Source organism: Cutaneotrichosporon oleaginosum (assembly GCF_008065305.1).
Source record: "Cutaneotrichosporon oleaginosum strain ATCC 20508 chromosome Unknown ATCC20508_contig01, whole genome shotgun sequence".
Taxonomy (NCBI): domain Eukaryota; kingdom Fungi; phylum Basidiomycota; class Tremellomycetes; order Trichosporonales; family Trichosporonaceae; genus Cutaneotrichosporon; species Cutaneotrichosporon oleaginosum.
The window spans coordinates 1,727,786-1,741,840 of record NW_027072170.1 but is presented as its reverse complement, the minus strand read 5'-3'; the positions used below and the strand labels follow the sequence as shown (position 1 = coordinate 1,741,840).

Here is a 14,055-nt window from a genome sequence, read left to right as displayed (position 1 = left end):
ATGATTGTGCGGAAGTGGGTAAAGCACAGTTCGAGTGGCGAACCTCCACTCCAAATTGGATGATGTCAACTTCCCTTGCCACGTCTTCCTTTTCGGCCTCATGACCGCTCGTGTCGCGCGTGTCAGTGACACGCGCTCGCCCGTACGCAGATACATAGAGATGCTACAGCACAGATGAATGCGCCCATCGCACAGGCAGCGGCGGCGCCGCGGTATGAGGACAAGGGTAGTAATTACGACGTTGGGTATGGTCCAAAGTCGTGGGTATCGGATAGCCAGCGATCTAGTGACTAGCGCGTGTTTTTGAGTGCCGTTGAGGCATGGCTCTCCAGCTTGGACGTTTTGCTCTTCGCGAGAGGCTTACTCGCTCCCCTCGGCGTCAGAGCGGGCCTTGGACCGGCTGCGGGTGACGCGCATGGGGCTGGCGGAGAGGGTTTCATTGGCGATGGCTGACTTGCGGCCGGCCGCGCGGCGGCGGGGCGTCGCCGCACCGTTTCCGGTCGCGGTGGGGGCAGCGGTAGCCGAAGTGGTGGTGGCGGCGGCCTCGGCGAGGCGCTCCGACTTGCGGGGCGGGGTGGACGGCGCCGGGGCTGGGACGGGAACGCCGGCCTCAGCGGCGCGCTTGGCCTTAGCCTCGGCAGCCTTCTCGTAGATCATGCCGGTGAAGGGGCCCTCGTACTTCAGGGCGATCGAGTAGACGACCCACACGAGCGCGGTCAGAGCCAGACCCGCAGCGCTCTCGCACCAAATGGCAGTGCCGAGGAAGGCGAGGGTGGACCCGACGTACATTGGGTCCTCGAGGACGTTGAAGGGGAAGCTGGTGACGCGGTGCGACATGAGGATGCCGCAGTAGTCGCCGAGGTAGGTGCCGGTGAGACCGAGGGCGTAGATCGACGTGACGACGAAGAGCTGACCGGCACCAAAGAGGGCAACAGCGAGCGCCTTGAACCCCGGATGAGCTAGGGGCGCCCAGTGGGGCTGCTCGGAGAGTGCGCGCTCGTAACTACTGTCAGCGGAACGTTCTCGCGGCCACGACGCAGGACTCACAGGTAGTCGCGGAGGATGCCGAGGGAGAAGATGGTCACGAAGAAGAAGTAGGTGGCGCCGAGCGAGCCGCCAAAGATCTTCTGCAGCGTTCCTTTGCGGTATTCTGACGATCAGCAGCTGAGGCAATGATAAGAGCCAGTGAGCAGCCTCACCATTACGCGCGAGAATGTTCCAGTAGAGGGGGTTGAAGACGATAGAGGCGGCGGAAATCCAGAGGCTGCGCTTGTTGAGGTTGATGAGGTCGGCGCCGGCGGCATAGACGTATGCCGACGTGTCAAGGCCCGGAATGTAGGCAGCGACCTTGGGGGGGATAAGTTCGAGGATAGCGTCCATGGCTGGGAGAGTAGCGCTGAAACTGAAACGACCAGAGCGGAGGAGAGATGGAGATCCGGAGCAATCCGAGAGCCGAGAAGAGACAGTGGGATGAGAGAAAGGCGTGAGGGCGACGGAGGGGCTATAGGCGCACTGGACGAGTGGATGGATGGTGATGGGGCAGGGTGAAGTGGTCGAAGTGGAGGTGGCGCTCGAGTTGTTTACATCCAATCAAGTCAGCAAACGCCACCCACAGTAAGGGGCGTCGCGTGGCAACCGGCACCAATTTGGTCCCGCCCGGTAGTGGCACATGTTCCCTGCGCTTTGTCCAAGTACGGATCCAGAGGGCCAAGCAGCATATGTCAGCTTGACGAGTTCACGAAGCACGCTGCAACTTCTGCATGTCGACGAAGCGCATTGTCGATCGCCGAGGACGAGTGATATATCCCAAACTACCCCAGCCTCTCCTGATTTTGTGTGCGACGGGCGACGGCCGATCCATCGCAGCTCGTACGGCTCAATATGGTACTCGCGACCGACAGAAAACTAACAGATACTCAAGATCTGCACTGAGCCGCGTCGCAGAGACACCTGCACACCTCGTCCCACCTCTTCTGCACACATCCGCCCATTCGCTGTACACACACGCCCACTCGTTGCACACACACGCCTCACGTCGGATCGAGCCATGCTATACATCGCATGAAGAGACCAACCAGAATGCACTAAACCTACAGATACCCGCACACTGCGTGGTCCGTTTAGGCAGTCTTGGTGGCGGCCTTGTGGGCGGCCTTGACGGCCTGTTGGTGCGCCTTCTTCTCGGCGACGTACTTGGCAACAGCGACCTCGTACTCGGCCTTCTGCTCCTTCTGGGCCTCCGAGCGGCGCTTCTTGAGCGAACGGAGGTGACGCTTGCGCTGGAGGCGCTGGGGGGTGACGAGGCGCTGGATCTTGGGCGCCTTGGTGTAGGTCTTGCCCGACTTGGTGGTCACCTCACGGCGAACAACGTACTGGCGCACGTCGTCCTCCTTGGAGAGGTTGAAGAAGCGGCGGATCTTGGTCGCGCGCTTGGGGGCAAGGCGCTTGGGGAGAACGACGTCGGTGAGGCCGGGGATCTCCTGCTCGCCCTGCTTGACAATGACGACCGAGAGGACCTGGATGTCCGAGCCGACAATGCAGCCACGGACGGACTTGCGCTTGCGCTCGCCGGTGCGGCGGGGGCGGTAGCACGAGTGGCCGGCCGAGAGGAGGAGGCGGGTACGGTGGTTAAGGAGGACACCCTGCTTCATGGGGAAACCCTGCTTGTCGTTGCCGCCTGCGGTTAGCGAATTTCATGGCGAGATTGATGGGCAAGAGGAATGGCCAAAGACGCGCGCAATCAACCCTCTCTCTCCCCGAGGCCGCCCTCCTTCAATATTTCTCCCCGTCTACCCAACACTCTGGTTGCCCGATCAGGTGTGTATCTCCCCAAGAACGCCTCTCCGTTTCTCGTTGCGCGCGTCTTTGGCCATCTCACGCGAGTCGAAAACGCACCAGTGATGCGGAAAACGTAGCCCTTCCACTCGTCACCGAGCGAGTCTGCAAAGTCAGCGAAAGTCCATCTTCAACGGGGACAAGAGCTACGGCTCCCTCCCGCGCACCGCGCGCAACGCACCAACAGCTACCTCCTGCGACATCTGCTTGTCGTAGAAGATGCGGACCTTGCGCTCGTCCTCGATGTCGACGAGCTTCTGGGCCCCAGTAGCGGGGTTGGCGATGTTGAGCTGCCGGTCAGCGGTGCTCCCACATTCTCCATCTCCGCGCGCAACGCAACCGACGATAGGGGATGGGCTAGCGGGGCCGTGCGCTGCCATGCGCTGTCATGCGCACAACAACGCCGAGGCGGCGTAGAATTTGAACACTACGCCGCCCCGCCCCGCACATGCCTCCGTTCCCCCGCCAATTCGTGTCGTCGGCGTCGCGCGCGGCCGCGATACTCGCCTTCATGGTCGGTTGAGGTGTCGAGCGCTGCTAGTGGCGAGCAGAAGCTAGACTTTTGGTTGAAGGATGAGGGCGACGACGAGGCAGCCAACACCATTCACCTCCCACCGGAGGGCCGGATTTGGACCCTGAATTTTGATGCATTTTGCCTCCGCCAAAAATCGTGGTCGGCGTTAAGAATTTGACACGTGCCTTGGCTGCCTGGCTGTGGCTGCCGCTGCTCGTCACCTTGATGCTTGCCGAGGCCGTCTTCTGCATCCATCAACCACACAACAAAAATGGGCCGTCTTCACTCCAAGGGGTGAGTCTACGCGCGCGCAACGACAAGGACACCGCTGACAGCGTAGCAAGGGTATCTCCGCTTCGGCTGTGCGTACAACCTCTCGTCCCCGGAGCTCGAAATGAGCTTGGACGCGTCGAGAATTCCTACTGACCCCAGCTCCCCTACCGCCGCTCGCAGCCGTCCTGGTCGAAGGCCACCCCCGAGGAGGTCCAGGACCAGATCTTCAAGCTCGCGCGTCGCGGCCTTTCGCCCTCGCAGATCGGCGTTGTCCTCCGTGACTCGCACGGCATCCCCCAGGTCAAGTCGGTCACCGGCAACAAGGTGCTCCGCATCCTGAAGACCAACGGCCTCGCCCCCTCGATCCCCGAGGACCTTTACCACCTCGTCAAGAAGGCCGTCTCGGTCCGCAAGCACCTCGAGCGCAACCGTGCCGACAAGGACGCCAAGTTCCGCATGATTCTCATCGAGTCGCGCATCCACCGTCTTGCCCGCTACTACATCAAGAAGCAGGCTCTCCCTCCTACCTTCAAGTACGAGGCCGCCACCGCTTCGACCCTCGTCGCCTAAGCGTCTCTCCGGATTTAGGGTGTGCATCCGATGCACTTGTATCATGCGCAGGGATGAACCTTCATCATCTGGCTTCGGCTGGACCTAGCGCGGGCTCTGCCCTCTAGTGGTAGCGAGTGATAGTGATACTTAGTACTGAACCGTGGTGATGCATCACGCACTAACTACTGACCTATGTAGTGAATGCATGTGTGTATAAGGCATTGTGCTGCTGTTGCTTCTGCCCGAGTTGTGCATCTTTGAGTGAAGATTTGGATTGTTGTGGAGGCGCCCTTCGTAGACTCTGCGCTGGTGCTGCACCGGCCTGCACACCCGCACATCTTAGGTCCCAAGAACCACTGATACATGTCTAGATTATTGTGTATGATAGCGTAAAGTTCCGTCCGACCAAAAAAGGAGGAGATATGGGGCATTAAGCCTTGAGCGCGGCGGGCTGGGCCTGCTGCGCGGCGAGCTCGCCAGCTCTGGCCGTTGCCGGCGTCTTCTCCGGCTCATCAAAGCGGCGCTGGAGCGCGCGTGTCGCCTCGCGCCGCTCGAGTAGCTCGACGAACGTCTTGCGCAAGAAGTAGTTTAGCGTAAGCAACGCATGCCGCCCCACAGTGTACTGATTGATGGTGCACAGCAAGTCGAGACAGTCATTGCGGACGCTTGCGAGCGGGTGGATGAGCCCGTTCGCGACGGGGATCAGCCCGCCGAAGTGCATCGGGAGGTAGGTGAGGAGCTCGACGACTTGGTCGTATGTGCGCACTTGCCGCACCATGGTCGAGTAGATCAGCTCGGCTTCCTTGTTGGACATGCTGCGCGTCATGCGCAAGCGCTTGACGTTGTGCAGCGCGTCGAAGCCGCGGATGGCCGCGTTCTCCTGCTCGCGTACCCAATCCTGTTGTTAGCTCGGCCTCTCCGCTTCGCCGGACACACCTTCTGCGCCAAGCGGTAGCTCTTAGTCTTGCGCCAGGCGTCGATGCGGTGCGCGTTGCCGCGCATCTCGCGCTGGCGCAGGTCGTCATCGATGAAAACAATGCCGCTGCCGAGGTGACCATCACGGAACGGCTGGTACTGCCACCCCAAGCGGGTAGAGCCGAGATGCAGCTGCTCCTGGTACGCAACCAGACGCACAAAGCGGGAGATGTAGTCGGTCCAGCGCACGCGGATGTGGCCCTCGCCGTAGTGCGCGCTCGACGCGGTGAGTATCTCCTCGACGAACTGGTTGTCCAAGCAGTCGGTCTTGGACACGCTGTGTGCCTTGCCGCCGGCCATGGCAGAGTCCTCGTCCTTGCCGCCCGTGTTCACGCTGCGGTCGCTTGTCAGGTCGCTCTTGGTGCCCTGGACTGTGCCGGGCATCTGCAGCTCCTTGCTGACGGTCACGCGCCCTGTCTCGAGGTTACACAGCACGTCCCAGGTCGAGGGGAGCTCCTCGAAGCGCGGGTTGCACACACCAGCCACGTAGCCGTCGAACTCTTCCAGAACGTCGAGCGAGGCCAGGTTGGCGTACGGGAACGCCGTTTCGGTGAAGCCGCGCAGCACTTGCCCACAACCTGACACCATCGCGCATGCCGCAAGCACCATGCGCGCGACCTGGTTTGCGGGACGCCCGTGTCCGAGGAAAATGATGCGCTTGTGCGCAAGCATCGCGTTGAAGATGAGGAAGACTGGGTGTGTGTATGCGCCGTTGGTGTGTAGTGCTGGGTGGAATGGCGGCGGGAACGGCTGCACGTTCTGCGAGAATGTCTGCACAAGCTCAATGATCGAGTAGTCGCCCACGTCCTCGTCAAAGACAGTCATCGGGATGCGGATAGGCACCGTTATCTTCTTGAACTTGGCCTCGGTCTCGAAAAAGTGCGTGTCGCGAGGCACGCCGTGTCGCTTTGGCATGTCGTTGTACGACATGTACACCTGCGAACTGGACGAGCTGTCCTTGCGCGTGACGGGTGGCCGGCTCGAGGAGATGCTCGGCGCGCGCGTGCTCGCCTCGGCGATGGACGAGACATCGGCGGTGTCGTCGTCAGCCGCCGTCTGAGGAGCGTGCTGCCCGAACCGGGCCTCGAACATGTCCTTGCGGTCACTCTGGCGCAGCAGAATCTGCTCGTGGCGGTTAAGCTTTGGCATGCCGACAACCGAGATGTTGTTGGCTGAGTCGTAGAGCTTGGCGAGCACCTCCGGGCTTGGGTTGTTGAAATACTCGTCGAGGGCGAGCAGGAGGAGCGGCTTGTATATGCCGATGTGAGGGTGAGGCGTAGCGATAGCCATAGCCTTGACCATGGCGCCGCGGCGCACGCTCTTGTCCTCCTTCATTCGCACACAGTTGAGAACGTACAGCAGGCCGCCCCCAGGAGTGCCGCGCCGCGGCCGCTCGCTGGGCGGCAGCATGCTCATCCGCTTGCTCATTCTAGCCTTATCCTCGTGGCTCAGCATTGGGGACACGGACATGCTTTCCGTCTGGCCGAGATAAAACACGGTCCAGTCCTCGCCGCGCAGGTGCGCGCCGTCGGGCAGCATGAGCTCGGCAAGGCGGCTTATATCAGCTTGAAACACAAGACAAGCTTACTGCTCCTCAGTGCCAGTCGGGTAAGGGTATTGATGGGCTAGTGTCGCGCCGGCGTCAATGTCGAACTCGGCAAGCAGACAGAAGTGGACCGCCTCCTCTTTGGGCGGGCCGTCCTCGACACCGGCGTCGGCCTCGAAATCATCGGACGCGGCGCCCTCAGGCACAGGCAGCGTTGGTGGTGGTGCGGACATGAGTGATGGGTGGGGATGGGGCGAAGGGTGGCGCGCCGTCCACTAGTGTAGGGTGGTAAGATGGGGATGGGAGGGATGGGATGGGATGTGAAGAGATGAGAAGAGCGAAGAGTAATGAAGAGCGGGAGACGACGAGGACAAGAGTGCGCCTTGAATCGCGTTGATCGTCCCGCGTCCTCCGTCCCTCATTCACCACTCCCGGCCACGCGACAAATATGGGGTCTCCAGACTTGCTGGCTCCCCCTCTACGTCTCCACGCCGTGCACTGCAATTCACTACAACTCCATCATCCATGCCAGAGGCAGACGCATACCCCTTACTCTCCAGCGCGGCCGGCTCGCGCGCAGCCTCGCGCCCCTCATCCAGGCCATCATCACGACCGACATCACGGCCTTCATCGCGCCTCTCGCGACCGACATCGCGTGGCGGATTTCGCGACGCGTCGCGGTCTCTTGATCTTGAGGCCGGCCCGAGCGACCCGGACATGCGAAGGAGTGGCGATGTGTGTGAGTAACCAAGACCACAGAACGGCGTGGTTGACTTCGTTCGCAACATGTTCTTCCGTCCACTTACCGCACATGCTTATGGCAGTGTTCAAAGCCCCAGACGATCACATCCATCACTCGGACGAGGAAGAAGACCACGACCAGGCACCTCTTCTCTCGCGCGAGGACCGGACGGTCGGTCGCCCCTCACTGGAAGACGAGATCGACACATTTGCGGATGCGCTAGGCGACGGGCCAGCGGCGCGCGCAACTGGCACGTTGTTGGATGGAATAGCGAATGTGAGTATGCTTACGCTCCGTGGCGGCCACAAGATGGCTCTGCGGCTCCGACCGCGCCACTCTAGCTCGCCTCCGCCCTCTCCTTTCTCGGCCCTCTTTCTTCCTTCTCCCGCTCACGTCAGATGGCCAACTCCATCCTCGGCGCTGGTATCATCGGCCTCCCCTACGCGATAAAGCAGGCTGGCTTCGTGACCGGCATTGTCTTGCTCATCGTCCTGGCGGCCGTGACGGACTGGACGATCCGGCTGGTGGTGTTGAACGCCAAGTTGTCCGGCCGCGACTCGTACATCGACGTGATGGCGCACACGTTCGGCCGCGCGGGCGCGGGCGCTGTGAGCTTTTTCCAGTTCGCGTTCGCATTCGGCGGGATGTGCGCGTTCAATGTGATCATCGGGGACAGCATCCCGCACGTGCTTGCGTTCGTCTTCCCTTTCCTGAAAGAACATGCGGGACTGCGGCTGCTCGTCGACCGCCGCTTCATCATCGTACTGTGCACGATTACGGTGTCGTTCCCGCTCAGCCTGCACAGAGACATCGTCAAGCTGAGCAAGAGCTCGGCGTTTGCGCTCGTTAGCATGGGCGTGATTGTGTGCGCAGTCGTGTTCCGCAGCGTCGGCGTGGACCCGGACCTGAAGGGCTCGACGGCTGGCGCCATCAGCTTGATGAAGCCGGGCGTCTTCGAGGCCATCGGCGTGATCTCGTTTGCTGTGAGTCACCTCTCTCGATTCCCCGCCCCTTTCATCACCCTCTAACGCTAGTTTGTCTGCCACCACAACACAATGTTCATCTACAAATCGATCTCCGTGCCGACACTGGATAGGTTCAACGCGGTCACGCACACGTCGACGTCGCTGTCGCTCGTCTGCTGCCTTCTGATGAGCGTGACCGGCTACCTGACATTCACAGACAAGACGGAGGGCAACATCCTGAACAACTTCTCCGCAGACGACTGGGTAATCAACATCGCCCGCTTCTGCTTCGGCGCCAACATGAGCACGACGATTCCCCTCGAGAACTACGTGTGCCGCGAGGTCCTCGAGGACTGCTTCTGGCGTGGGCAGCCGTACAACCGCACCCGCCATGTGCTGAGCACGTGCGCGATCGTGTTCAGCGCCATGTTCATCAGTTTGTTGACGTGCGATCTTGGCGTCGTGCTCGAGATCGCGGGCGGGTTGAGTGCCACAGCACTCGCGTTCATCGTAGGTCGCAAATGGAGTAGCGCTCACTCCAGTTCCCTGCAGGGGCGTTCTTCGTCCTCACCCGCGGGCCGTGGAACTCGAGACAAAAGCTCCCCGCCGTCATCTGCGTCGCCTTTGGCACAATAGTCTTGCTCATGAGCACGGGCATCGCCGTCACTAAGGCGTTCACCGGCAATGTGTCGCACAAGAAGTGCGATTAATGACTCGGCTTCTTATCACGACCAAAACGAACAGCTCATCCCGCATACCCCAGCTTCAACGCAAACCCATTGTATGCATATATTGCTGCGCGATCCCAAACCCAAACTACTGAAGCGACGTGCGTGTCCCCGTGTCCCGCGTGCCCTCGCCGTTTGGCAAGTTGCCGTCGCGGTCCGCGACAAACGAGTGGTAGATGCGCCCGAAGCGGGCGCGCTCCTGGGCACTCACGGACGGGCGCATGTTCATGAGCGCCATGCGCAGATGGCGCTCCTCGATCGCGGGCGTCTCCATCTTTTTCTTCTCCACGACCTCTTCCCCGTCGCCCTGTGCCTGGTTTGTAGACGACACGATGGTCTCAATCTGCTGTCAGCCTAGTCACGATGAACAACGTACCCGCTCAGTGAACGCCGCGCGCTGTGCGGATGTGATGGGCGTCTCCTCCGGTTGCAGCTGGTGGTAGGGCTTAGGCTTGGATGGCTCGGCCGAGCCGTTCGCCTCCTTGCCCTTGCCCTTGCCGCTGTCCTCGACGTCGACAGCCTTGCCCTTGCCCTTGCCCTTGTCAACCGCCTTGCCCTTGCTCTTGCCATTGTCCGTCGCCTTGCCCTTGCCCTTGGGCTCGTCCTCGGGCTTGTTGAGCACGGTGTGCACGACGTCGAGGTGAGCGTTGTACACCAATGCCTGCAAGTCGGCGCCCGAGAAGCCCTCCGTGTCCACAGCGAGCTGCTCAAAGTCGATTGACGGTGAGCATTCGAGCTTTTTGGTGAACGACTGGAGGATCTGGCGTTAGTCGTGCGCGCGGGCAAAGATCACCTCAAGACGGTCCTGGACAGACGGCATATCACACAGAATCGACTTGTCCAGACGACCGGGACGCAGGAGGGCGGGGTCGATCAGGTCAGGGCGCGACGTCGCGGCAAGCACGTAGACGCCGTCCAGACCCTGCGCACCGTCCATCTCCGTGAGCATCTGGTTGACCACACGGTCCGTGACGCCCGTGCTGTCGTGACCGCGCTTCGGTGCGATCGAGTCGAACTCGTCGAAGAACAGGACGCATGGCTTGGCGGCCGACGCGCGTTCAAAGAGGTCGCGCACCGACTGCTCAGAGGCACCAATGTACTTGTTGAGAATTTCGGGACCCTTGACACTGATGAAGTTGAGGCCGGTTTCCTTCGCGACGGCCGACGCCAGGAGTGTCTTGCCACAACCAGGGTATCCGTATAGCAAGAGACCGGAACGCAGACGGAGCGGGCACTTGGCGAAGATGCGCGCGTACTTTGTGGGCCACTCGAGTGTCTCGCGCAGGATCTGGCGCGCGTCGTGGAGGCCACCAATGTCCGCCCATCGCACGTCAGACTTTTGCAAGGAAATACCGCGCAGGCTGATAGGCGTAAACGCTTCCTGTGCAGCGATGAAATCGTCCATGTGGAGAGGAGCCTGATGTCAGCCAGAATTTACTCCTATGTCAGCAGTACTCACATCGACGTTGCCTTCCTTTGCGCCGCGAATCATCGACTGCTGCAGAGCACCGGTCACGAGGTCGTTCAGGTCCGACGCCGAATATCCCTCGGTGAGCTGCGCCAGTGTTACGTAGTCGAGTGCCTCCTCGTCTTCTGAGTGGGCGTGCACGGAGTCCTCCTGCTGCGACTTGACGATCGCCTCGAGAATCTCTCGCCGTGTCTCCTGCTTCGGCGGCGGCACCTTCATGCTTTCCCCAAAGATGTGCTTTGACGTGAGGAGCGGGTGAAGGCCGGCCGAGCCGGTCGCGGTAGCGAGAACGAGCATTCCTTTTGGCAGGGCGGACGCTGCGAAGAGCTTGGTGAAGTGCTCGGCGAGGATTGCGGCGTTTGATGAGGCGCCGCCTAGCTCGCTCTCTGGCCCCAGGATAAGGTCAAGGTTATCCAGCATGAGAATGCAAGGGCTTTGGCGGCGAGCGTCCTCGATCCACTTGCCCATCGTTTCCTTGAGCGAGTTGACACGAGCGTCCGAGTCGAGACGACCGACGTCGTCGTAGATGAGCTCGGCGAGCACGCTGCGGTCCGCCTGCAGAGTTTCAGCCACGGCCTTGGCGATCGCGGTCTTGCCAGAGCCCTTGGCGCCAGTAAGAAGGAGAGGGCGGGCGTGGCCAACGAATGCGCCACGGCGGAAGTAGCTGAGCGCCTTCTCGATGGTTTCGCCGACGCCCGCGAGGATCGGTTTCTTCTCCGCATCTACTTCGAGCACTGGTGCTGAGCGGTGACCGTTCGCCTTGGACTTTGACGACTTCTGCGTTGCCAATCCAAGCCTAGCGTTAGAGCGTTCCTCGGGTCAACTCACTTGGCCACACCCCAGCTCTTCCACTCGGGTTCCAGCTCGCCAGAGAGCGCCATACACCCCGCTGGCATCTCATCCCAGGCTGCCAGCCATGCCTCGAGCGGTGGCTCCTCCTCAGGCTGCTCCTGGCCCTCCGCCGCTGGCTCGGCGACCGCGGCCTCCTCCTCCTTCTTCTTCTCCTCGTCCCGCTTCACCCGCAGGTTGACAAGAAGCGGGGTGCCGTCCTGGTGCTCGCCTAGCCGGGCGCGGACCTTGTTCAGAGTCGCGGGTGCTACAAAGGCCACCTTGTCTGCGCCGACAGTGTGGGCGTCTTCAGCAGACAGCTCGGCCGGGCCCCACTGGGCCGCAACCTTCGGAGGAACGATGCGGAGAGTAGCGCCCTTGGTGGCCGCCGCACTGCCTTTGCCCGTGCCCGAGTTGGCGCGCGCAACAGGTGGCGGAGCCACGACCTTGGGAGCCTCCTTGGGAGCGTCCTGGCCGCGGGGCCGTGGGGCCACATAGATTTCCGTTTCAAAGTTGACGAGCACTGCCGAAGAAGCTGAAGTGGGCGGATTCGTCGCGTCTGGTGTCAATGTGCATCTTGGGAAGGAACGCACCGACTCGTATGCGAATCTTGGTGCGGCCCATAACCCAAACATCGATCTCTTGGCCCTTTTGTGCGGCGCGCAGTTGGCCCAGCAAGTTGTTCTCGAGATAATTGGCATTTTGTTCCTGGCGTTGTGAGCACATGACACTTTCCCCCCACTCACAAGAATCTCCCAGTCGTCAGTGGAGAGGGGAGTGACGCTGACGGAGCGCGCCTTGGTGGGGTTGTGGATGATGCTGATCTCGAGCTGGGCGTGAGAGAATGTTCGCGGAACGAGACATACAATGGTGCCCTCGGCCCAGCCGTAGTTGAGTGCGACTTCGGGGTCGACCTCGATAGTCTCGAGCTGGCTCCCTCCGATGCCGGAGAGTGAGGAGGCAGCTGCGAGTCCAGACCAGCCGAGGTACGCTGGCTGGGGAGCACGTCGCGAGCTCGAGGCGGGGACGAGGGGCGCGAGGTGGAGGATGAGTGACTGGGGACGCTGCACGTTAGTTCCGGAGGGTATAGCCGATGGGACTTGCCGTCTGGGACTGGGCGAGAGAGGCGTAGAGGGAGAGTGGGAGGTGGACGAGGTTGGACCGCAGAGAGCGGTACTTGACCGCTGCTTTCCTTGCCATGCTTGATGGAGAGGAGAAGAGGTGGAGCGGTGAGAGAGACAAGAAGCGATGGACTGGAGACGATGAAAGATGGAGAAGCAAGGAGGAGACGAGATGGAGGGGGGTGGGTGTTCGGGTCGCCGGCTAACGTCCAAGCCGTGCGCCGCGCACCCAGCCTGGCGGATTTGATCCCGTGGCTCATAGCTTGACCGAGCAAGGTGCGACTCCCGCTCGATCTCCTGGGTGGTATGGTGGGCATTCCACTCTTTTCTATGGCTGGCCAGTCACATCCGCCGCTCTCCCCGCTCTCAGCCCATCCTCGGTGTTGCCCAGCAAGTGCGGCTTGCTCTCCTCGGTCTACCCCACTCCGCTTCCGACCGTATAGAAATTGTCGGCCATGTGCGCCGGAGACAGCAGACTGACACCGGAAATCGGAAGTGTACTGCCGGGTCGCCGAGATTGAATTTTATTGTCATCGTCTCGGTACGCTTGCTACGCCCGCTACGCCTGAACTGCAAGTCGGAATATACTGTACGAGGCTCACTAACGAGCTACGGTATGCTGATAAAAGGAACAGATGGAGGGGAGGGGTGGAGTGGCGAGGCGTGGCGTGGCGTGGGCGGGATCATGATGGCACTCGCGGCTGAACACGGCGACGGCTGTGCAACTGCGGCTGCGACCGCAATCAGTGGAAAACTATGACTCACCGCTCCTCCACGGCCATGTCGCCCTTGCCGCTCTCCTCGCCCTCGCGACGCGATCCCTCGATGTCTCGGTGACATGCAGATGGCATCTCATCATGGCATCATGGGCCGACCCATGCTGCTCGCCGCATCGTCCAACCGCGCACACGCAATTCCATGGCACCACTGCGCCTCCGCAGCTCCCTGGCTAATAGCCAACTAACTGTCTCTCGCCCATCCGCCCGTCCACGTCGGCCAGATCCACTATCATGGATCGGTCGGTGCGCACAATAGCACAATAGCGCGGCAAGACATGCGCATGTTTGTGCGTTGGTGGGACCATGCATGCACCATGCACGACAGCATACGATGGAGCGCTGGAGCGGAAGTGTGGACGAAGCCCCACGTGCCAGGCACTGACCCAGAACATGGTCGCGTCCCGGGGTGGCCTCTCCCGAAGTGCCGGAAGAGGCACCTGAAGAGGCCCTCAATTTTGAAGGGTGCCCTACATGCCCTGCAGGCGCTGGGTGAACAATACTGGTGGGGGGCAGGGAAGGTGGCCAGGCAAGGCGATGGCACGACACTCGCTGCGAGGACAATAAACCCCGTCCGCGCCACGCGTCTCTCCGGTCTGTGTACAAATCTCGGTCCACTCGTCCTCCTCATCATCTACTCCTCCTCCGACCTCCCTCTCACTCACTCACTCACTCTCTCTCTCTCTCGACATCGACATCGACCCACTCTCGTCGAGCCAAGCTACTTATTGT

The 14,055-nt window shown here is 61.2% G+C and overlaps 7 protein-coding genes across 7 annotated transcripts; 2 read left to right on the top strand and 5 right to left on the bottom strand.

Annotated features, from left to right (window-relative positions):
• Positions 1-360: 360 nt before the first annotated feature.
• COLE_00710 (uncharacterized protein) lies at positions 361-1,380 on the bottom strand (the record flags this gene model as incomplete). The annotated part of the gene is made up of 3 exons (XM_018420672.2): positions 361-1,003; positions 1,048-1,150; positions 1,200-1,380. The coding sequence occupies 3 exons, from the start codon at positions 1,378-1,380 to the stop codon at positions 361-363; spliced, it is 927 nt and encodes a 308-aa protein (XP_018282020.1).
• A 740-nt stretch (positions 1,381-2,120) lies between these two features.
• COLE_00709 (40S ribosomal protein eS6) lies at positions 2,121-3,038 on the bottom strand (the record flags this gene model as incomplete). The annotated part of the gene is made up of 3 exons (XM_018422048.2): positions 2,121-2,677; positions 2,896-2,940; positions 3,017-3,038. 3 exons carry the CDS (start codon positions 3,036-3,038, stop codon positions 2,121-2,123), a joined length of 624 nt encoding a protein of 207 aa, XP_018282021.2.
• A 582-nt stretch (positions 3,039-3,620) lies between these two features.
• COLE_00708 (40S ribosomal protein uS15) lies at positions 3,621-4,192 on the top strand (the record flags this gene model as incomplete). Its single annotated transcript, XM_018421145.2, has 3 exons — positions 3,621-3,643; positions 3,690-3,711; positions 3,782-4,192. 3 exons carry the CDS (start codon positions 3,621-3,623, stop codon positions 4,190-4,192), a joined length of 456 nt encoding a protein of 151 aa, XP_018282022.1.
• Positions 4,193-4,604: 412 nt separating this feature from the next.
• Positions 4,605-6,928, bottom strand: COLE_00707 (uncharacterized protein; the record flags this gene model as incomplete). The annotated part of the gene is made up of 3 exons (XM_018420673.2): positions 4,605-5,072; positions 5,111-6,704; positions 6,738-6,928. 3 exons carry the CDS (start codon positions 6,926-6,928, stop codon positions 4,605-4,607), a joined length of 2,253 nt encoding a protein of 750 aa, XP_018282023.1.
• A 907-nt stretch (positions 6,929-7,835) lies between these two features.
• On the top strand, positions 7,836-9,112 carry COLE_00706 (uncharacterized protein; the record flags this gene model as incomplete). The annotated part of the gene is made up of 3 exons (XM_018419485.2): positions 7,836-8,420; positions 8,472-8,912; positions 8,945-9,112. The coding sequence occupies 3 exons, from the start codon at positions 7,836-7,838 to the stop codon at positions 9,110-9,112; spliced, it is 1,194 nt and encodes a 397-aa protein (XP_018282024.1).
• A 106-nt stretch (positions 9,113-9,218) lies between these two features.
• On the bottom strand, positions 9,219-12,626 carry COLE_00705 (uncharacterized protein; the record flags this gene model as incomplete). The annotated part of the gene is made up of 9 exons (XM_018422049.2): positions 9,219-9,473; positions 9,507-9,890; positions 9,924-10,547; positions 10,590-11,394; positions 11,427-11,985; positions 12,020-12,134; positions 12,173-12,256; positions 12,293-12,490; positions 12,531-12,626. 9 exons carry the CDS (start codon positions 12,624-12,626, stop codon positions 9,219-9,221), a joined length of 3,120 nt encoding a protein of 1,039 aa, XP_018282025.1.
• A 929-nt stretch (positions 12,627-13,555) lies between these two features.
• Positions 13,556-13,957, bottom strand: COLE_00704 (uncharacterized protein; the record flags this gene model as incomplete). The annotated part of the gene is made up of 1 exon (XM_018419486.2): positions 13,556-13,957. The coding sequence occupies one exon, from the start codon at positions 13,955-13,957 to the stop codon at positions 13,556-13,558; it is 402 nt and encodes a 133-aa protein (XP_018282026.1).
• Positions 13,958-14,055: the final 98 nt, after the last annotated feature.